The 21738-nt window shown below is 50.4% G+C and overlaps 1 protein-coding gene across 1 annotated transcript in view; it reads left to right on the top strand.

Moving 5' to 3' along the window:
- The window catches only part of LOC308638612 (uncharacterized protein), a gene marked incomplete at its 3' end in the record, with an annotated part of 78077 nt that extends 58127 nt beyond the window's left edge, over positions 1–19950 (top strand). The window contains exon 7 of the mRNA XM_081276232.1: positions 19903–19950. Within this exon, the coding sequence (XP_081132358.1) occupies positions 19903–19950 (48 nt within the window). The remainder of the gene's footprint in view (positions 1–19902) is intronic.
- Positions 19951–21738: the final 1788 nt, after the last annotated feature.

The following is a 21738-nucleotide window of genomic DNA, read 5'->3' as shown; positions in this document are numbered from 1 at the left end:
ATCCTATGAACAGTGGATGTTTCTGGTGTAAGGCTGTGCAGACACCCATAAATGAGCTTGCAGGCCTACTGTGTGGTGGGGGTCAGCATCTGACGGAGCTTCTCATGTGCACTGGTACAGCACGTCTCACAAGATGGAGGTAGGGGGGTTATAGTCCTCTAGAGCATCTGGGACACACAGTAGGCCATGTGCATGCATGTAAAGGTTCATCAGGGGAGGTGTGCACACATTTAATGAACACATGTGGGTTTATATTCATGTGGAGCATGTAGGGCACACAGTAGGTCATGTGTGTGTGCACAGGTGCAGTAGGGAGGTGTGCTCTCACCTGATGGACACCTGTGGGGTTTATAGTCATGTGGAGCATCTGGGACACACAGTAGGACATGTGTGTGTGCGCAGGTGCAGAGGAGGTGTGTTCTCACCTGATGGACACCTGTGGGGTTTATAGTCATGTGGAGCACCTGGGACACATAGTAGGCCATGTTCCATTTAGATGTATAGGTGCAGTAGGGAGGTGTGTGGGGTTATAGTCATGTGGAGCACCTGGGACACACAGTAGGTCATGTGTGTGTGCACAGGTACAGAGGAGGTATGCTCTCACCTGATGGACACCTATGGGGTTTATATTCATGTGGAGCATGTAGGGCACACAGTAGGTCATGTGTGTGTGCACAGGTGCAGTAGAGGAGGTATGCTCTCACCTGATGGATACCTGTGGGGTTTACAGTCATGTGGAGCATCTGGGGCACACAGTAGGACATGTGTGTGTGCACAGGTGCAGTAGAGGAGGTATGCTCTCACCTGATGGACACCTGTGGGGTTTACAGTCATGTGGAGCATCTGGGACACACAGTAGGACATGTGTGTGTGTGCAGGTGCAGTAGAGGAGGTATGCTCTCACCTGATGGACACCTGTGGGGTTTATATTCATGTGGAGCATCTGGGGCACACAGTAGGACATGTGTGTGTGCACAGGTGCAGTAGAGGAGGTATGCTCTCACCTGATAGACACCTGTGGGGTTTACAGTCATGTGGAGCATCTGGGACACACAGTAGGACATGTGTGTGTGCACAGGTGCAGTAGAGGAGGTATGCTCTCACCTGATGGACACCTGTGGGGTTTACAGTCATGTGGAGCATCTGGGGCACACAGTAGGACATGTGTGTGTGCACAGGTGCAGTAGGGAGGTGTGCTCTCACCTGATGGACACCTGTGGGGTTTACAGTCATGTGGAGCATCTGGGACACACAGTAGGTCATGTGTGTGTGCACAGGTGCAGTAGAGGAGGTATGCTCTCACCTGATGGACACCTGTGGGGTTTACAGTCATGTGGAGCATCTGGGGCACACAGTAGGACATGTGTGTGTGCACAGGTGCAGTAGGGAGGTGTGCTCTCACCTGATGGACACCTGTGGGGTTTACAGTCATGTGGAGCATCTGGGGCACACAGTAGGTCATGTGTGTGTGCACAGGTGCAGTAGGGAGGTGTGCTCTCACCTGATGGACACCTGTGGGGTTTACAGTCATGTGGAGCATCTGGGGCACACAGTAGGACATGTGTGTGTGCACAGGTGCAGTAGGGAGGTGTGCTCTCACCTGATGGACACCTGTGGGGTTTACAGTCATATGGAGCATCTGGGACACACAGTAGGACATGTTCCATTTAGGTGTATAGGTGCAGTAGGGAGGTGTGTGGGGTTATAGTCATGTGGAGCATCTGGGGCACACAGTAGGACATGTTCCATTTAGGTGTATAGGTGCAGTAGGGAGGTGTGTGGGGTTATAGTCATGTGGAGCATCTGGGACACACAGTAGGACATGTGTGTGTGCACAGGTGCAGTAGGGAGGTGTGCTCTCACCTGATGGACACCTGTGGGGTTTACAGTCATATGGAGCATCTGGGACACACAGTAGGACATGTTCCATTTAGGTGTATAGGTGCAGTAGGGAGGTGTGTGGGGTTATAGTCACGTGGAGCATCTGGGGCACACAGTAGGACATGTTCCATTTAGGTGTATAGGTGCAGTAGGGAGGTGTGTGGGGTTATAGTCATGTGGAGCATCTGGGGCACACAGTAGGACATGTTCCATTTAGGTGTATAGGTGCAGTAGGGAGGTGTGTGGGGTTATAGTCATGTGGAGCACCTGGGTCTCATCAGCCATAATATGATGGTGTGTGTCCTGAAAGGCTTAGCAACAAGCAAGTCAATAACTGGGAGATTATTTACTTTGGGATGAATTTTCTTATTTTCCAATTCTTCATTTTAATAAGGAAAAAAATAGAAATAGGCTGAAAATTTCCCATTTTCTATACAACCAAGTGAAGCCTGGAGATGGAATTCATTTCTCCCGTTAAGACCAGATTCCCTTTGGAAAGGAAACCTATTTTGTCGTGGTGCCACGTTTACAAGCTGTGCCCTCCCCTGGGTTCCTGCAGGTGGCATAGGTGTGGACCACGGAGGGGGACAGAGAAGCAGGCCCAGGACTGTCCAGTGAACCTCTGTCCAACCCACCCACAAACTCCTCCCAAACAGCTCTGGCTTTCGTTTGTAGATCTGAACTGATTTCTTTTTAAAAAATTATATATATACTTGTAGTTGCAACACCTTGAATAGTATCATTTCTTTAATGATTTTCAATGGGAAGTGTTCTAGTGCCAAATAAACTTAGAGTGTTGGGTTAATCATCATTTTATGTTTTAATTTTTATTTGTATATGACAGCAGAATGCACTACAATACTTATTACACATATAGAGCACAATTTTTCATATCTCTGGTTGTATATAAGTATGTTCACACCAATTGGTGTCTTCATAATGGATAATGATGTTAATCACATTCCACCATCATTAATAACCCCTGCCCCCTCACCTCCCCTCCAACCCCTCTGCCCTATCTAGAGTTTGTCTATTCCTCCCATGCTCCCGCTTCCTACCCCACTATGAGTCAGCCTCCTTATATCAAAGAAACCATTCGGCATTTGGTTTTTGGGGGTTGGCTAACTTCACTTAGCATTATCTTCTCTAACTCCATCCGTTCACCTGCAAATGCCATGATTTTGTTCTATGTTATTGCTGAGTAATATTCCATTGTGTATATATGCCACATTTTTTATCCATTCATCTATTAAAGGGCAACTAGTTTGGTTCCACAGTCTAGCTATTGTGAATTGTGCTGCTATAAACATTGATGTGGCTGTGTCCCTGTAGTGTGCTGTTTTTAAGTCCTTTGGGTATAGACCAAGGAGAGGGTCAGCTGAGTCAAATGCTGGTTCCATTCCCAATTTTCCAAGAAATCTCCATCCTGCTTTCCATATTGGCCGCACCACTTTGCAGTGCCACCAGCAGTGTATGAGTGTGCCTTTTCCCCACATCCTCACCAACACTTATTGTTGTTTGTATGCATAATAGATAGCTGCCATTCTGACTGGAGTGAGGTGATATCTTGGAGTGGTTTTGATTTGCATTTCTCTAATTGCTAGTGATGGTGAACATTTTTTCATGTATTTGTTGATTGATTTATTTCATCTTCTGAGAAGTGTGTCTTCAGACCCTTGGCCCATTTATTGATTGGGTTATTTGTTGTTTTGGTGTTTATCTTTTTGAGTTCTTTATATACCTTAGAGATTAGTTCTCTATCTGATGTGTGGGGGGTAAAAATTTGCTAGCAAGATGTAGGCTCTCTGTTCACCTCACAGAGTGTTTCTTTTGCTGAGAGGAAACATTTTAGTTTGAATCCATCCCATTTATTGATTCTTGTGTCGAAGGAGTCTTATTAAGGAAGTTGGGGCCTAATTCCACATGATGAGATTAGGGCCTACTTTTTTCTTCTGTTAGATGCAGAGTCTCTAGTTTTATTCCTAGGTCCTTGATCCACTTTGAGTTGAGTTTTGGGCATGGTGATAGACAGGGATTTAATCTCATTTTGTTGCATATGGATTTCCAGTTTTTGCAGCACTGCTTGTTGAAGAGGCTGTCTTTTCTCCAGTGCATGTTTTTGGCACCTTTGTCTAATATAAGATTTAATTTTCATTTTAAAAGCTCCATAATATCTCTATTTTCATCTTATGGATTTTCTGAATCGTGAATTGCATTTGGAATTCTCTTTTCGTTACTATTCCCTGTCTGTGCTTTGAATTTGCTTTCAGAATGTGGAACTGCGAGAGAGCACTGTCGTTTAGTAGGTGAAACTCCCAGAGGAGCTGTGCGCTTGTTTTTGGCCTCGGCTCCCGCCAGCCTCCCCCCAGCCTCCCCCAGCAGTGGAGGTAGCTGCTTCTCCTTCCATGTGACCAGCGACAGTGACCAGAGTGCAGATGGCAGGCTAGACCCTGGGGCCCGACTGGGAATGGTGCCGCCTTCCAGGGAGGAGCTGAGGCCACGCCACCCACTGGGTGACGTCTGTTAAGGGGCAGGAAGCTTGTGAAGAGAGCGGCTTCAGGAAGACCACGTTGGGCTGGGTCCTGAGGGTGCTTGGCATTTGGGAAGCCCGAGGACCAGACCAAAGGCGTCTCTGGAGACCGGTGGCTGATCCAGAGCTGGAGTGAGTGGAACTCTGCCTGGAGGCAGGGCTGGGCCACAGGACAGCAGCCAGATGAATGTGAGTGCCTTAAATCACCTGAGTGATTTTGTTCACATTAAAGAAACAGCATGAGCCCTGCAGATCTCTTTTTTCTGTCAGATGTTTGAAACGGACACGTGGGTGAACAGGAGTCGGTTGTTTCATGCATGTCTACCAGAACCTGGAGTTCCACCATTTCTGCCGTCTTGGTCCATTTTCCGTTGCTGCAACAGAAGACCTGAGGCCAAGTCATTTATAAAAGAAGGAGGTTCATCTGGGCCCAGGGTTCTGTAGCCGAGAAGTCAAGATCTTGGCACCACAGAGGTGATGGAAGAGTGGAGGGCAGGCAGGCCTGTGCAGGAGAGCCAGAGCATGGTGGGCAGTAAGGCTTTGCAGCACCCTCTCCTGTTCTGAGAGAAGACTCACTTCTGGAAAAGCAGAGGCATCATGGTCTCCACCTCCAGGGCTCAGAGTCCTCCCACCAGACCCACCACCCAACACAGCGGCAGAGCACCATCAGGCCCCAGCGCGGGAGCTGGGACAAGCCTTGTCCAGGCCACAGCCTACAACAGTCTGGGTTCTCCACACAAACACAAAGGTCAAGACCGGTCTCTGGAGAAATCACGGTGCAGACAGGAAGAATCAGAACTCAGAGAGTGATAAAGCTATCAACGGACACTTTCCTTTTTGTAAAGTTAAAATCTTCAGATGTGGAAACTGAAACGTCTGGGTGGTTGAATCAGGTGGATGAATCTGGCTAAATGGTCAGTATTCAGTTGATTCAACCCCACGGTTAGAAACACTGGTAGACGTCAACGTAAGAGCTCTGCTAAACCCTGCCTCTCTCTGAGAGCTTATTTCTTTTAATTAATTGAGGCAACAAGTTTTCTGCCTCTTCCCTTCACGAATGGTAAGTAATGATGTTAAAAATAAACACTGAGAGCTTCCTCCAAATTGCCGGCAGGGATTCTTAGCTGTTCCTCATTTTAATCAGAACGGCAGCTCTCAACTGCTCCATTCAGTCTCCATTAGTGAACTTGCTCTTCGTCAGCATCCAGGGATCCCTCCCGGGTTTCTGCTTCTGGAGGGGAGGGCAGAACAGAGGTGCTTGGACGCTGCAGTGAATGGAGCAAGTGCCATGAAAGCCCATCTCCTTCCACGGAGCACAGGCAGTGTGCAGGTCCCAGGCTCTCACTTCAGGAGCAAGCTCTGGGCTCCTGCTGTGGTGGATTACTTGGGGCTGAATCCACCTCACGGAGCATCTGTGCAAACACAGCCTAGCTCGTGCAAAGAGCCTTCCAGGGTACCACTTCTCTTGAGATGTGTAGACCTGCAGCCCTGGCCAGTGCGTCCCTTCCCTAAAGTGCTTGAGGCTTTTGTTTTAGAAGATGGGGAACGTGAACAAGGAGAGGGGCACAGACACCCAGGATGCCACGCCCTGGCCACACCCACTGCCTCCCAGCTGGGTTCAGAATGTCCCCAGGGAGGAAGCTCCGGGAAGTGAGGACTGTCACTGTGAATGCCACTGGCTGAGCACTGCTTCCCCGAGCAGATGGCAGACGTCACTTAAAGCCACCACGTGCACACGTCTCCTCTCCAGGGTTGGGTGTGCTCCATGGTGCTGAGCACAGGTCATGGTGAGGTGGGTATGGACCTGCTCTTAGGTAGCAGGAATGAATTTCGCAGGGCGCCGTGAACACGTGCTGGTGTCTCGGCCAACGCCTTTAAACTGAAATGCTCCTCTTTCCTCCTCAAGCTCTGTAAGACTCAGTCGGCCTCCGCCCCGCTTCCCGAGGCCTCCCCGCAGCCTGGGCAGGTCTCTGCTCCTGCACACCTGCTTCTCTGCAGGCCGGAGGCTCTCTTCCGTCACAGACCTGAGCACTCTCACCCTCAGTATCTAGCAGTTTTTCCTTAAATTTATCTTTGTGACCCTGGGGGTTGGACCCAGCTGCTCTGCTCATCTAGTGGTTTTAACTAGTAGCTTTCAAGTGGGAGTTTGTCCATTGATGATTTCCATCTAAATCTGGTGGTTTATTTGGGGATTTTAAAATAGTATTTTTCTGATTCTACCTTGCCGCAGTCTGGCTGGGCTCAAAATCATGAGCCACTCAAGCAGGAACAAACTTTATTTCCAAAACTCCCGCAAACGCCACCACGCAGCGGCCTTCTCCCGGGACACACCACACCAACCGGCCATCCCTCCTCCAGAAATCCCTCCTACCGCACTTCCCCAACCAATGGGAACTCTCCGGGAGTCCCAGGAGGGCTCCAAAGTAGCAGGCCCAGGGGGAGAGCAGGGCTCTAACCTCCAATTGAATACACATCTTAACATAATCATTATCATCTCAATGGCTTGCTGGTGTCACCTCAAAAATGCCTTGCATCATTCCTACTCGGCTATGGCTCTTAGCACTACCTCTTGGTCTGTAACTAGTATTCAGGAGGGAGATTGTTTCCAGAATCAGTTCCGTGGGGAGAGTCTTCCAGGCTGGTCTCTGGGAGTGTGGCCCAATCTGCTCGGTGTAAATGAGTCAGTGCAGGACGGAATCCTGCCTGGAAGGAAAGGAGGAGCCCTCAGGCCTCCAGTCCAACCCAGGCTCTTGGATCGACTTCAGAGCACAGTCACCTTGGAACTTGGAGCTGCCCAAGGGAGGCTGAGCACTCTGTGGGGTTCTGCACTAAAAGAAGTGGACAAAGGACAGGCCCCGAGCATCAGATCCTAATGCTCATCAGATGCAGAGTTTTGAGCAAATACCGTTGAAGCTCTGGGAGGCCTGGTCCTCAGGCACAGCCGCACACATAGGGAGTTTGGCTGTGGGGCAGTGAGGGCAGCCTGCAGAGGAGCCAGGTATGACCAGCCTTGCAAGGCTGACTGCCTCGTGCTGATTGACGAGAGCAGTAGTTACCGTGGTCACCGCCAACCACAAGCTCTCGCTGAACAACCGTCATCCCGAGGTCCAACTGTCAATTGTGCAATCCCAGGTACAATTCTGGGTGCTGTGCCAGGCTCCTGGAGAAGGACTCTTGGGCTGAGCCTGGCCTGAGGAGCCAGGTCTGCCCCTGCTGCAGTGCAAGCCAGGGCCCAGGCTAGGTTCTCGCTGGGCCAGTGTCATCTGACAGATGACATTTTGGGGTCCCTGCACACATGATCCCCTCTCCCCTCTCCTGGGGGAGAGGTCCATATCATAGAGCTATCTCCCTGTTTTCCCCTCAGCATTAGAAAAGACTGTTTTCATTTTCAAAATGCAAAATAAAGACATGAACAGATAATGATTGTCTAGACTGAGGTAGTGTAGAAATAAGCACATGGAATGAGAAGAAGCTTCCTTCCTACACCTCTCCTGGCTCTGCAGGGACACCTCTTTCCCACTTACTTAAACACCTAGAGTGTTGAACTCACAAAAGTGACCATATCCTTCAAATTCCTCTTCAGTTGCTTCTTATCACCTGACCCTGGATGACTTCTTGGGGCTGCTCCTCAAGACCCTAGTCAGGCCAACCCACAGCATGTGACACAGTCAGGAGTGTGCCAAGCCCTGCACGGGACCTGACTTCTTCCCTGAGGCTCCAAACCACCCTGTGGAGTAGACTGCAGATGGTGGGAAGGGCCCAGCACAGCCACTTGACCAAGAGCAAGAGTGTCCTCTGTAGCCGAATCCTGGGGGATGTCAGAACACAGTGGCGTGAGCTCGCCAGCTCAGTTCTCCAGCCACCTCCTCCTCTCGGTGACTCGGAAGCACCCAGAGAAAAGTCCCTCTGTTGTCCCCCTTATCACAAGCAACTTCCCCGGCTCTTCTCGTGCCGTCTGAAATGTAACTGAGTCTGAAGTAGGGCCCAAGAGGAGGCGTTACTAACAGGTAACACTCAGATTGTTATCATAAGAGAAATTTGGAGAAAACTGAGAAAGATAAAACACAGAGCTAGTTGTGTGGAATGAGTGCCCCAGGGCGCCCCACAGCCGGGTGGAAGGAACAGGCCCTCCGTGTCTGCAGCCCACCTGCAGGGATCCTTCCACCCAGGGACAGAACTATTTGGGGAAAGGCTTGAGCACTGCAGACCGTGTCTTGCCAGTATTCCCTACAGTGCAGCACAGCCACACTTCCATGGCTTCGTGTCAGGTGCTGGGGCCGTCTCAAGATGACTGAAGTACGCTGGAGGACCTGCGCAGGCTGCGCACACGTGTCCCTGTGGGTCCTGGACCAGCTCTCCTCCAGTGCCCACGCACACTTTCTCCAGTGGAGGCCAGAGCCCGGCTCTGTGAGTACACTTCTCATCCTGCTCCTGCCCGAGGTGCTTGTCTCCTGGCCACCTTGCCCAGGGCTCCCCTGACACCAGTGGTTGATGCCTGCTGGGGACAAGCCTTGGACAGAGGACACCAAGCAGAAGAAAGGTTCCCCTTGTGGAGAGGAGCCAGACAGCAAGGGGGCGTCATAATGCTGAGTTACAGTGACGGAAACCATACCCAATGTCCAGAGCACCCTGAGGGCCACCTGACCACACCTGGCACAGGCAGTCCTACCTGCTCAGGTGCAGTGCGTGAGCCTGGATTGCCTACTTTTCCTAATAGGTGAAAGCAGGGACACCTTCTCTGGTTTCTCTGGATCCTTCAATGTGATGCTTGTGAAGCACTTTCCAGTCCCCGCCCGTGGGACACGCTCCACAGAGAGCACTTGCTGGTACTGCATCACGCCCCCACGGTTCCCTCCTGCTGCCAGACTGGTCACTGTGGAGATCAGGAGTGTGTCTGGTCTGAAACTGACCTTGCTCCTGGCAAACAGCCCCTGGTGGCTGGTGATTGCTGCATGATTTTGTTGGGCAGCTTATTTAATAATGTATCCTGCATTTGTTCCCCTTCAACACTGAGACATTCCGCATCGTTCTTGATCGATGCAGCCTGAGTACTTCAGACAAGGGTGTCCGTTATGGCACGGTCTTCCTGGGACATCCACTGGACTTCTGGCTTGTTCGTAAATAAACATTCTCACTGTGGAGTCCCTTCTCTTGTCCCCGGTCCCCTCTGGTAACCTTGTCAGTGGAGATACAGCTCCCTGTTTTAGAAGATGCTTAAATTCTAATTGAAGTGAACTCTTCATATGCAAGAAATAGGGAACTTGCTGGTTCAAAAAATATAAAAATCAGTGAGATTAAGGGAGAAAGATTTAAGAAAGCAATTAATGAAGTGATGTCTAAAAATCAGTTTGATCCCTGGGAAGAGAGATTTTTATATCCACAGAGCTTTTTTGCATTACCTTTGCTCATGAGCAGGACATGCAGTTGAAGTCTGTGACCTCAGTGTGCGGAGTAGGTTTGGGAGAGTTGGGGTTTCGTCTTTAGAGACTGTGTGTTCATATCCATTAGCATATTCACTTATGATTCATACAGTGCAGAATGCTTTGTTAAAGGCTTTTCATCCCAGACTGAAGAAAGACGGCTTCTCTCCGTGTCCTGGCTGGGGCCGCGAAGCTCAGAACTTGGCTACTGCTTTGAAATTGGGTTGTCATATTTAGGTTGGTGCTAAGTCATCTCAGAGGCCTCAGAAGAGCTCTCTATTTTTGCCTTCACCTATCGACTGTGATTTATTTAACGGACACTGGATTTCTCTAAACCATCCATTCTCCTATCTAGGACACTGTCTCTGAGTTACAGCCAGAACTAAGCTAGAGATGCTTCTCAATGCAAAATGGTCCTGCCTGGCTGCTGTTTCTCCCCATTTGCCTGAAAGCCGAGCATGGACCACAAATAACACAACAGTAGCTCTGGCTCTAGCTGTAGAACACCCTGACCTCCTCCTGTCTGCAGAGTGAGCCTGGGTGGAGGGGGACGAGCCCTCCAGCCCTGAGCCCAGGCTCTAGGGCAGCATTTTCCCACCTCCTCCCACATGGCGAGCATCTGGAGATCTCTCTAAATCTGGATCTGTGGTCCTCTGGGGGAGGGCAGCTGAAGTTCTGCACATCTATACTGGGATGCTTCATGGCCAAAAGTTGGAACGTGGTCCAGAGCCAATTTTCAGTGTGTGGACTTTACCGTAGATTACTTGACAAATTGCTCCTCTGAAGACGCCATGCATCTGTGGCGTTTACGTCGACATGGGAAAGAAAATTTAATACTGCCAAGACTCAACAGGAAGATTTTCATGGTTCTCACAATCTGGGTAGTTGTTGAAGCATATTTCAGTGCTTTCTGGGAAAGAAAATGACCCCTGATTACTCAGAAGTGTTACAGAGAATCTCCACCAAATGACTGCTTTTGTAAAGATATAGATTCCTCTTTCTAACTGCCTTATTTTTAAAATTTATTTATCTATTTATTTTAATTAGGTATATATGACAGCAGAATGCATTTTGATTCATGGTACACAATGTAGCACAACTTTTTATTTCTCTGGTTGTACATGATGTAGCATCACACCATATGTGCTGTCACACATGTACCTAGGGTAATGATATCCGTCTCATTCCACCATCTTTCTTGTGCCCATGCTCCCTCCCCTTAGTCCAATCAAAGTTCCTCCATTTTTCCTATGGCCCCCCGTCCATTAGGGATCAGCATCCACTTATCAGAAAGAACATTCAGCCTTTGTTTTGGGGGAGTTGTCTTACTTTGCTTAGCATGATATTCTCCAATTCCATCCATGTGGATAATACCATAATTTTATTCTCTTTTAATGCCGAGTAATATTCCATTGTGTATATTTATCCATTCATCTATTGAAGGACATCTAGGTTGTTTCCACAGTTTAGCTATTGTGAATTGAGCTGCTATAAACGTTGATGTGGTTACATTATTATAGTATGCTGATTTTAAGTCCTTTGGGTATAGACCGAGAAGTGGAATAGCTGGGTCAATGGTGGTTCCATACCAACTTTTCTAAGGAAACTCCATACTGCTTTCCAGAGTGGTTGAACCAATTTGCAGTCCCACCAGTGATGAATGAGTGTGCCTTTTCCCCCATATCCTCGCCAACACTGATTGTTGTCTGTGTTCTTAACAGTTGCCATTCTGACTGAAGTGAGATGAAATCTTAGAGTAGTTTTGATTTGCATTTCTCTAATTATAGATATGTTGAACATTTTTTCATATATTTGTTGATTGATTATATATCTTCTCCTGAGAAGTGTCTGTAGTGTCTGTCCAGTTCCTTAGCCATTTGTTGATTTTTTTTTTTTTGGTGTTAAATTTTTTGAGTTCTTTATATATCCTGGAGATTAGTGATTAATGTGCTATCTGGTGTGTGTATGGCCAAAACCATTTGCTCCCAAATGTAGCTCTCTGTTCACTTTGTTGATTGTTTCTTTTGCTGAGAAGAAGCTTATTTTTTTCATTTGTTTTTCTGCTTGTGTAAAATCCCACAGGTACTGTGTCCACAAGTTTGTGCCACGATTGGATGTATTAGAATGTCCCTCAGAGTCTCTGTGCTATAAGCTAGGTTCCCTGGTGATGGGATCAGGGGTGGGACCTTCCGGAATGAGCCTCCTCAGCACTCGCTCCTGAGAAGCTGGTGAAAAGTCCGCTGCAGGTCTCCCAGGCTCCTGAGCAGACTCCTCCCCAGTCACAGACCTTGCAGCCCTGCCGTCCTCCTTGAAGGCTGAAGCTCCTCGTCACTGACGGCCCCCAGGCCCAGCAGCGCTGATGAAGGCTTGACAGCCCCCACCATGATCCTGTGTCCGTCCTCCTCTGCCACCTGCCCCCTTGACAGCCCAGGAAACCACCCAGACAGGAACAAGAACCCAGGCCACCAATGGCCATCCGGCACTGTCCACCCCAGCCTTGGGCAGCTGTTTCTGAACAGTGGGCGTCACAGGGCCTGGGGTCTTGGCTCTTGTGTAGAGGTCCAAACTGTTAACCAGGGACAAGTGACTAAAAGCTAGGTCACCAACCCTGATTTCTTCCTCCCAGTGCCTTTTTATTGCGACTCAGCCTTTCCTGTCTGGATTCAACAATCACCAGGACTTTATTTTTTGGTGTGGTGTGATGTGGTTTTGTGCTTCCCAGATCTTCCTGTGGTAGAATCACGGGAAAAGACAGAGGAGGCCAGACTCGAAGCACTGCCGAAGCTGCCCTCGGGTCTCGGGTCCTGTGTCCCCCGCAGGCTCATCTGCCTGAGCCCAGGGGCGTGGGGCAAAAATGGGACCTGAGCACACTTAGAAAGGAACTCTCACGTCTGCTCCTCGGTGCTGTGGGGCCACTCGTTCACACCAGGACACACGGTGGTGGCCGGCTCCAGTCGGTTGTCACTCTCTCACGGAGCACTGCTATGTGGCTCTTCATCTAAGTGACCCTAACACAAGTGCCACTTAAGATTTCTGGTTTTCAAGTGAAGTTCCACTAGGTTACAAATAGCTAATGACCCTCCAAACTCCCCTGGTTTAGGGGAGAAAGCAGGTCACGAAGACTCAGGTACTTTATGTAGCTTTGTAATGAGTAATGTGTATTGATTTTTCACAGCCTAAAATGTTTTTATTCATCTTGTGCAAGAAAGTCTGTTAAAGAATTATTAATTGTGCGATAATTGCTTTAAGATCTATGTCCTAATTAAAACAGTAAATTCTTTATTACGTCTTTATTTTAATTAGATGTACAGAAAGACAATAATTTTTACAAGAAATGCTGCGTAAAATAAAATTACCTCATTTAGAAATGCTTCAGAACCCGTGTGGTGCTGCTCAGAGAGACAGATTGCAACTTGCGTCCAGCCTGAGTCGCCAACCCCGGCTGGAACGGGAGCATGGGAAAGCCCATTCACACCTTCTGTGTAGTGCAGGTCACCCACCCCGTCAGCTTCTGCTGCTGCTTCTTGGAAAAATAGCCACTTTCTAAAGTGAGGACATTTACTCCGTCCTCCAACATGGCACTGGGCACTGGGCAGCTCTGTGTGTCTACAGGCTGTGCATTCCATGTCCCAAGGGGCTCAATTCCATCCCTAACTTGAGGTTGCTTAGAGCTCGGTGGTGGGATAGAGACGGCATGCAGAGAATACCTCCTGACAGCAGAAAGGAATTGCAGGTAGAAGAGTCAGCAGCCCGAGACCACCAAAGGTATGCAAGATGCAGTGGTCTCTGGCGAGACTCGGCGCGGCTGTGCCCTGTTTCACAGCTGCAGATCTTACCTGCCGTGTCTCCAGCGTTCAGTGTGAAGAGGGAAGACGTTGTTTCCATGCTGTGCCATGGGGCCGGGCTTCATCTATCTGAGGGTGCGACGCTTGATCACCAGTCTTGCGCTGACTCCGGCTCCGCGAGTGTGCCTTGGAACCCGTGAAGTCATGGCTCTGGGCTGAGGAGGAGGTGCTGGTAGCTCAGGTATCGGGCCTTCCCTGCTTACCTAAGGTGGATGGTCTGCTGAGTCTTTGCTCTGAAGATTGTCTATTTCCCCTGCTCTGCCTGGAGTTGTTGCCTCCCCAAGCACAAGATCCTAGGCTGCTTTTGGTGTCCCTGAGTGTGTCCCATGCCGGGGCTTACCCGTGCTCACCAGTGTGTGCTCTAACAGGAAGCACAGGCACAGAGACTGTGCCGGGCACAGGAGACCACTGGGGCTCCTGGGGGATCATTGGGGACCTGGGTTTCTTTTGTCACTTCTTTCAAGCTGCAAGCCCCAGCAGACCTTCCTCCCACACTCTCTCTGAATCCATCGTCAGTCTGTGACCTCGACAGATTTCTAGTGTGCTCTTCGTAGACCATGCACACCTGGGCCCTCCTCTCACAGAGTACCCGTGTGGTTTAGAAATCAGCCTACTGCAGTGGTACATGTCCACAGTCCACCACAGCCAAGCCACAGAACCACCCAGGTGCCGTCGAGTGATGAACAGATAAAGAAAATGTGATGGGCATGCACAATGGAGCTCATTCAGCCATAAAGAAGAATGAAATTAGGTCATTTGCAGGAAAATAGATGGACTGGGGAACATCAGGCCAGACCCAGAGAGTCAAGGGTGAAGTGTTTTATCTGACATGTGGAAGCCAGAGAGAAAAAAGGGCTGACAAACAGGAACTCGTGAGAATAGAGGGGAGAGTGTTGGAGTGCAATCAGGGGACCACAGGGATGGGGGGGCAGAAAGGGGAGAACGGGGGCATGACGTTGACCACAACATGTTCTGTGCGTGTACAAGTCTGCGGCAGCGCATTCCGATTTCATATGTAAAGATGGCGTACCCATTAAAAATAAGTAGGAAGACCATGGAATAGAGGAAGGCATGGGGGGAGGACAGGGGAGGGTGCTGGGTTTGAAATGGAGCAAACTATGTTATAGGGATTTATGAAAATGTCTGAGTGCATCCTCTATCAGGGTAACTACAGGGCACTGGTGGGGGACGCCCAACAAGGCTTGTAGATTCCACTGAGATACTTCATACACTTTGGGAATTTTTGTTTGAAAACATCTGTATTTGGGAGCACACGCTTCCCCCACCAAATATAGTCCTGTATCCTTATGAGAACAGGTGCAGGCAGTGGAGAAGCTCACAGTGGACATGCCCAGCTCTTTTTAAAAATATTCCGTTTTTTAGTTGTACATGGACACAATACCTTTATTGTATTCATTTATTTCCATGTGGTGCTGAGGATCGAACCCAGTGCTCTGACAGGCTAGGCAAGCGCTGTACCCCTGAGCCCCAGCCCTGAACATGCCTAACTCTTTACACAGAATGTCCACTCACCTCACAAGGCATGGACACCTGTTCAAATGGCCTAGTCAGCTTTAGTGAGATGTGTAAAAATTTAAAAGTAATAAGATACATGGAGCATTGGCCTCGATAGGGAGCATGCATCAGGCACCCAGTAGGAACCAGCTCAAGGTAGGCTCTGTCCTGTGGGTTCATCTCCAGATGAACCTGTGTTCAGGCCAAGTAGAAGGCAGTGCAGCCTGGGCCTCGGTGTGGGGAGCCACCCCAAGGTCCGCAGAGACAGGGGTAGAGAAATATGGGCAGATCCCAGGGGGAGGGTGTTAGCAGAGAAGGTTGTCCCGAGCAACCGTGACCCAGTGCAAGGTCACAGCCTGCTTTACACACAACCTGATAGTCTCAAGTTGGCCAGGGGATAAACCCCACGGAGCACTAATCTGCAGGTTCACTTCCCAGTTTCATTTACCTGTGGTCAAGCATATTAAATGTAGAATTCCAGAGGTAAACCATTCTTGTTTTAAATTGGGTGCTCTTCTGAGTGCCAGAGAGAAATCTTGTGCCACCTGCTCCATCCTGTTGGGAAGAGAATCATCCTTTGTCAGCATATCCATCCTGTATACCCTACTCACCCGTTAGTAATCGTGCAACTGTCTTAGTCATCTGACAGTCATGTTATCACGGTGGTGCCTATGTTCACACATCCTTCTGTTACCTCATAATGGCCCCAAAGCACAAGAGTAGTGATGATGGCCTATTCCGACGTGCCAAAGAGAAGCTGCCAAGTCTTATAGCAGTTATGCTGAGACTGCCAAGACCCACTGTCGGAAGAACGTTGTGCTTGGAAATTGTGAAGAAGGAAAAATTCACACAAGTTTTGCTGTCACATCTCAAACTGCCAACTTGGAGCCAAACGCATGACAAGTGCTTAGTAAAGATGTCAAGTCTGCAAATTAGAGGGCTGAGCACTGTCTGTGGCTTCAGGAAGCCTCCGGGGTCTGGGCACCTGTTCTCTGTAGATGGGGTTCAGCTCCTGTAGCCTGATCTGCTGGGCTCCCACCAGCCAAGATCAGCTGACTGGCAGGGTGCACTGCCCATGCAGATGGGCAGGAAGGCAGAGATGGGGACAGCAGGCCCCATGGGCCTGCAGGGCAACCTCAGAGCATGACTCCGCACACTGAGAGCCCGGAGGCCTTTCTCTGAAGTGTTGTGCAATGACACGCTGTTTGTCAACCTAGCAGATCTCCCGGTAGCATCAAGATTATTTCAGCTTTGAAATACTCAGAGACCACCTAAAAAAAGCTAATTAATAGTGCACCCTGTTAGTGCGTGCAGATCTGGCATTATTAGTCTAATTAAGAGGCTTTTAACAGTCTCACTTTCCCGTCTACCAACCCTGCACATCCTAGTGAAAGTAAATTAAACCCATTAATCACAGTGGAGAATGATGGAAGGTACAGGGTAGAGGCAGAACGGAGAAGAGACGAACAGCCCTCGGTGTGTTTAATTTTGTTCCCAGTAAGGGATGATGATTTGAAATCATAACATCACAATAAAGCAATTTACTATTGAAGAGCTGGGCATATTATAATTAGTTAGATCACGTGTCTTTGTTTAGGCCACAACAAATGCTGTTCAGTAGCACCACCAGCCCTGGCTATCGACCTAAGTGAGATCTCGAGCCCTCTGTCACCCTGGGAAACATGCTCTCCATGCAGGAGGATGGAGTTGGACAGGGGCCGCGGAGAGAAGCAGAGCAGGGCATGACCTGGAGGAGGGAAGGGGTTCCAGAAGGTTCTCGATGACCCTGTGAGAACAGAAGCACATGGTCCATATGCTGAGACTATTTGGAGAATGACCAGGGGCTTGACTGGCGACTGGAAGCGGAAGGAGTTAAGTGGGGCAGATTCTTTCCAGGGACACTTGAGCGGGGGTGTGAGTGATGAGTGGGAAACACCACATTAACCTGGAGGGCAGTCCAGGCCTGGGCGAGAGCCAGTGCAGCCGCAGGATGGTGGGAATGCGCTTTTCTTGTTCTGAGACTGAAAGTCAGTGGCGCTGGAGTGGGATAGCGGGAGGGGTGGCCCGGGGAGGTGGGAAGTGGGCGAGTCAGTGCCCGAGGCTGCCTGCCGGCAAGTGTTGGGTGAGGAGGTGGGGCAGAGAGGACCGAGGTGCTGCAGAAGTCGGTAGCACTGACCATAGCCCAGCTGGCCTCGTGGGCATGGCACGGAGTGGGTGGACCTGGAAAGCAGTGGCGAGCCGCCTTGGTGTGGACGGCAAGAAGGAGGACTGGGTGACTCAGGTATGGGGCTCGCTGACAGATGGCACGTGGGGGGGCTCAGCCACGGGGGAGGGCAGCCCTACCTGCTGCCACAGGGCAGCTGAGATGGGGGCACACTTCGAGTCTCCAGTGGAAACTGCCCTGGGTGCCGAGGTGTGATCCGGGGCATGGCCCACTCCTGGGAGCCAAGGACGTCTTCATTAAGCTGAGGGTGGTGGTGTTTTCTCGGGTGCACACAAGCTGAGCTTCACACCGTAGACAGAGCAGCAAGTCAGTCACACTCCAATAACCCGATCATCTGAAAAGCAAGAACAAGGGCAAAAAGTGACATGTTCATTCACCAAGTACAGTTGTCACGTAGCCATGGAAATGTGAGTCTGGGACCAGAAAGGGCCATCTCCCGAGAGGTGGGAATGGCATGGCTGTTCAGAGGGCTCGCTGGGTGTGCCTCTGTGAGATTAACTGTCCTGTTGAGGTGTGTTTGAGAATAGATAAAGAGATGGCTCCGAGTGTGGAGCCAGACACAGACAGCCAGTCACTCACAGACTCATTCGTCACTGGGTTAAATACCACTGTCTCCAGCCATCCAAATTAGTGTCCAGATCTTGGCTCAAGGCGGAAGTGGGCGGTCAAGTCACCTTTCCAGCCTGGCGTGAGAGGGATTCCAATGCTCTACGTTAAATATACCTGTCCGCCTGGACCTGAATGGAGTCCAAATAAGAATGAGATGACACAGAGAATCTAATGTGACAACTAATTGCACTGCTTATTAAATAGTACTACAGGTTTCAAAAATATAGAGGTCACATTAAATTCACTTTTGACTCACACTTAGGGTGCCTCAAACTATCCTACTCATCCACGCAACCAAACAGCAGTCAGATGAAACGTGTAAGATAAACCTCTGCTGACTCCTTGAGACAGGACTCCATAGAAAAGAACAGGGTCTGTGTGGAATGAATGGTTAAAGGAATCGCAAGCATGATTTTGAAAGCACTCAATTTTAAAATTAGCTGCAACTATCAGCAACTCACTCTGCCTAATAAGTGATTCTGTTATACATAGTTCGTGTGGTTGGCCAAGGCTGTATAGAGGAATTCCAGAGCATATCTAAGAGATGGGGTTGCTGTGGATGGCTCCTCTGCCTGGTCCAGGTTGCACATGGGAAGCTCAGAGCATGTCTAAGAGGAGGAGCTGCTATGGGTGACTCCTCCACCCGGCCCAGGCTGCACACGGGAAGTCACAGCATGTGTAAGAGGTGGAACTGCTGTGGGTTGTTCCCCCACCTGGTCCAGGCTGCACATGGGAAGCTCAGAGCATGTCTAAGAGGTGGAGCTGCTGTGGGTGGCTCATCCACCTGGTCCAGGCTACACAGGGCATATCTAAGAGGTGGCGCTGTATCCGCCTGGTCTAGGCTGCACACGGGAAGTTCAGAGCATATCTAAGCAGCGGTTGTTCTGTAGGTGGCTCCTTGACCTGGTCTCAGCACACTTCAGCTGTGACATTTTGGAGGCAGCCACAGCATTCAGAGGATCAGTCTAGAGACCATAAATGACACATGAACACACATCTCTGAACAAATATAGGGTGTTTTCTGAGGCAAAGTAGAGTTCGTTGTCTTGGTGCCTAACGTTCTTGAGCGGCCTCATTGAGTGGTTCTCGTGGATCATGAAGCACTGTGGGGTTGGGTGCTCTTTCCCTGGCAGGCTGCATCCTTGGGGTAGAGAGGTTGTGCAGAGCAAGCTTCCTTCTGGCAGTGGGCTCATTATACTGACATCGTACCTCATGATTTTTTTCAAGGGAAGCCCTTCATTGATCCTGCAGGTTGTTTAAATATTAATTTGTGTCGTGTGGTTTAAGCTAAGATAAACTGGAAATTTTAGGTATGGGAAATGTGTATTTTTTAAGTGCTGGGCTGAAACACAGCTAGGAATCCACTCTATGTGACCTAAAGGGTCAATGTTAGCATGCAGAGGAATTTAGCTTTTAGGTGTTACACATAAAAATGTCCTTTATTCTACCTGTGGATGTTTTGAAAGATACTTTTGAATATATAGATTTGTATGTAATTTTATTGTTTTTTAAAATTCTAGTTTTCCTGAATTTTATTAGCTAAATCTTTTCCTTCATGAAATATTGCAAATGAGGATGGGTAGCATGAACAGGTGTCATGCCGTGCCATTTGAATTAACTTCACACGTCACAGAGTGTTCCTTCCCAACAGCTTACTGTGTTGACAGTCTACTGCACAGGATCTGAGACCAGTCCAGGGAGAGTGGAAGGTGGGCAAGGGAATGGACTGTCGGGGACATGCCACTCAGCCTGTCCTCACTGCCATAGGCTGGGGGGTCCTCTGAAACTGCAGAATTCAAACCTGCCACCAGACGAGTCGCAGCCCCAAGTTTCTCCTCCCTTTTTCTTTACCACACTGTTTTTCTCTTCCTTTTTCAGTGGAAGAACCTGCAAAGGAGAGTTTGCCCTTCAGAACTGACAGGTTGAAGGTTCTTGTGCCAGGACTTCCCGTGATCTGCCCACCAACCTACACATGAACCTGGAAGCCAAGGTAGGGACCGTGATGTTTATGAGACCTCTGGTTCTGAGGCTTCGATGTTGGGATGCAGCCATCAGCACGAGGGGGCAGTTATCGGGGTCAGTCCTCAGTTCCAGGGCAGTCTCCTAGGCCACTTCCTGTGACACTTTGGAAGTCTGCCTTTCGGAAGGACTTGGAACAGTGCGTAGGACAGCGTGAGGCACACACGTGTACTTGAGAGTGGCAGAGAGGGCAGCCATGTCTCCCATATCACTTCCAAGGGGATTGAGGCCCGGGTGTGCACTCAGCCACAGGTGCTGTGTGTGACCCAGGAGGTGAGGCCTCCTGACAGAGGTGCCCTGTGTGACCAGGAGGTGAGTCCTCCTGACAGAGGTGCCCTGTGTGACCAGGAGGTGAGTCCTCCTGACAGAGGTGCCCTGTGTGACCAGGAGGTGAGTCCTCCTGACAGAGGTGCCGTGTGTGACCAGGAGGTGAGTCCTCCTGACAGAGGTGCTGTGTGTGACCCAGGAGGTGAGCCCTCCTGACAGAGGCGCCCTGTGTGACCAGGAGGTGAGGCCTCCTGACAGAGGTGCTGTGTGTGACCCAGGAGGTGAGGCCTCCTGACAGAGGTGCCCTGTGTGACCCAGGAGGTGAGGCCTCCTGACAGAGGTGCCGTGTGTGACCAGGAGGTGAGCCCTCCTGACAGAGGTGCCCTGTGTGACCAGGAGGTGAGTCCTCCTGACAGAGGCGCCCTGTGTGACCAGGAGGTGAGCCCTCCTGACAGAGGTGCCGTGTGTGACCAGGAGGTGAGGCCTCCTGACAGAGGTGCCCTGTGTGACCCAGGAGGTGAGGCCTCCTGACAGAGGTGCCGTGTGTGACCAGGAGGTGAGTCCTCCTGACAGAGGTGCCCTGTGTGACCCAGGAGGTGAGTCCTCCTGACAGAGGTGCCGTGTGTGACCAGGAGGTGAGGCGTCCTGACAGAGGTGCCGTGTGTGACCAGGAGGTGAGTCCTCCTGACAGAGGTGCCCTGTGTGACCAGGAGGTGAGCCCTCCTGACAGAGGTGCCGTGTGTGACCAGGAGGTGAGTCCTCCTGACAGAGGTGCCCTGTGTGACCCAGGAGGTGAGCCCTCCTGACAGAGGTGCCCTGTGTGACCAGGAGGTGAGTCCTCCTGACAGAGGCGCCCTGTGTGACCAGGAGGTGAGCCCTCCTGACAGAGGTGCCGTGTGTGACCAGGAGGTGAGTCCTCTTGACAGAGGTGCCCTGTGTGACCAGGAGGTGAGTCCTCCTGACAGAGGTGCCCTGTGTGACCAGGAGGTGAGGCCTCCTGACAGAGGTGCCGTGTGTGACCAGGAGGTGAGCCCTCCTGACAGAGGTGCCGTGTGTGACCCAGGAGGTGAGCCCTCCTGACAGAGGTGCCCTGTGTGACCAGGAGGTGAGTCCTCCTGACAGAGGCGCCCTGTGTGACCAGGAGGTGAGCCCTCCTGACAGAGGTGCCCTGTGTGACCAGGAGGTGAGGCCTCCTGACAGAGGTGCCCTGTGTGACCCAGGAGGTGAGTCCTCCTGACAGAGGTGCCCTGTGTGACCAGGAGGTGAGTCCTCCTGACAGAGGTGCCGTGTGTGACCAGGAGGTGAGTCCTCCTGACAGAGGTGCTGTGTGTGACCCAGGAGGTGAGGCCTCCTGACAGAGGTGCCGTGTGTGACCAGGAGGTGAGTCCTCCTGACAGAGGTGCCCTGTGTGACCAGGAGGTGAGTCCT

Source organism: Spermophilus citellus (genome assembly GCF_964194105.1).
Source record: "Spermophilus citellus genome assembly, chromosome: 19".
NCBI lineage: Eukaryota > Metazoa > Chordata > Mammalia > Rodentia > Sciuridae > Spermophilus > Spermophilus citellus.
This window is presented reverse-complemented; position numbering and strand designations above follow the sequence as displayed.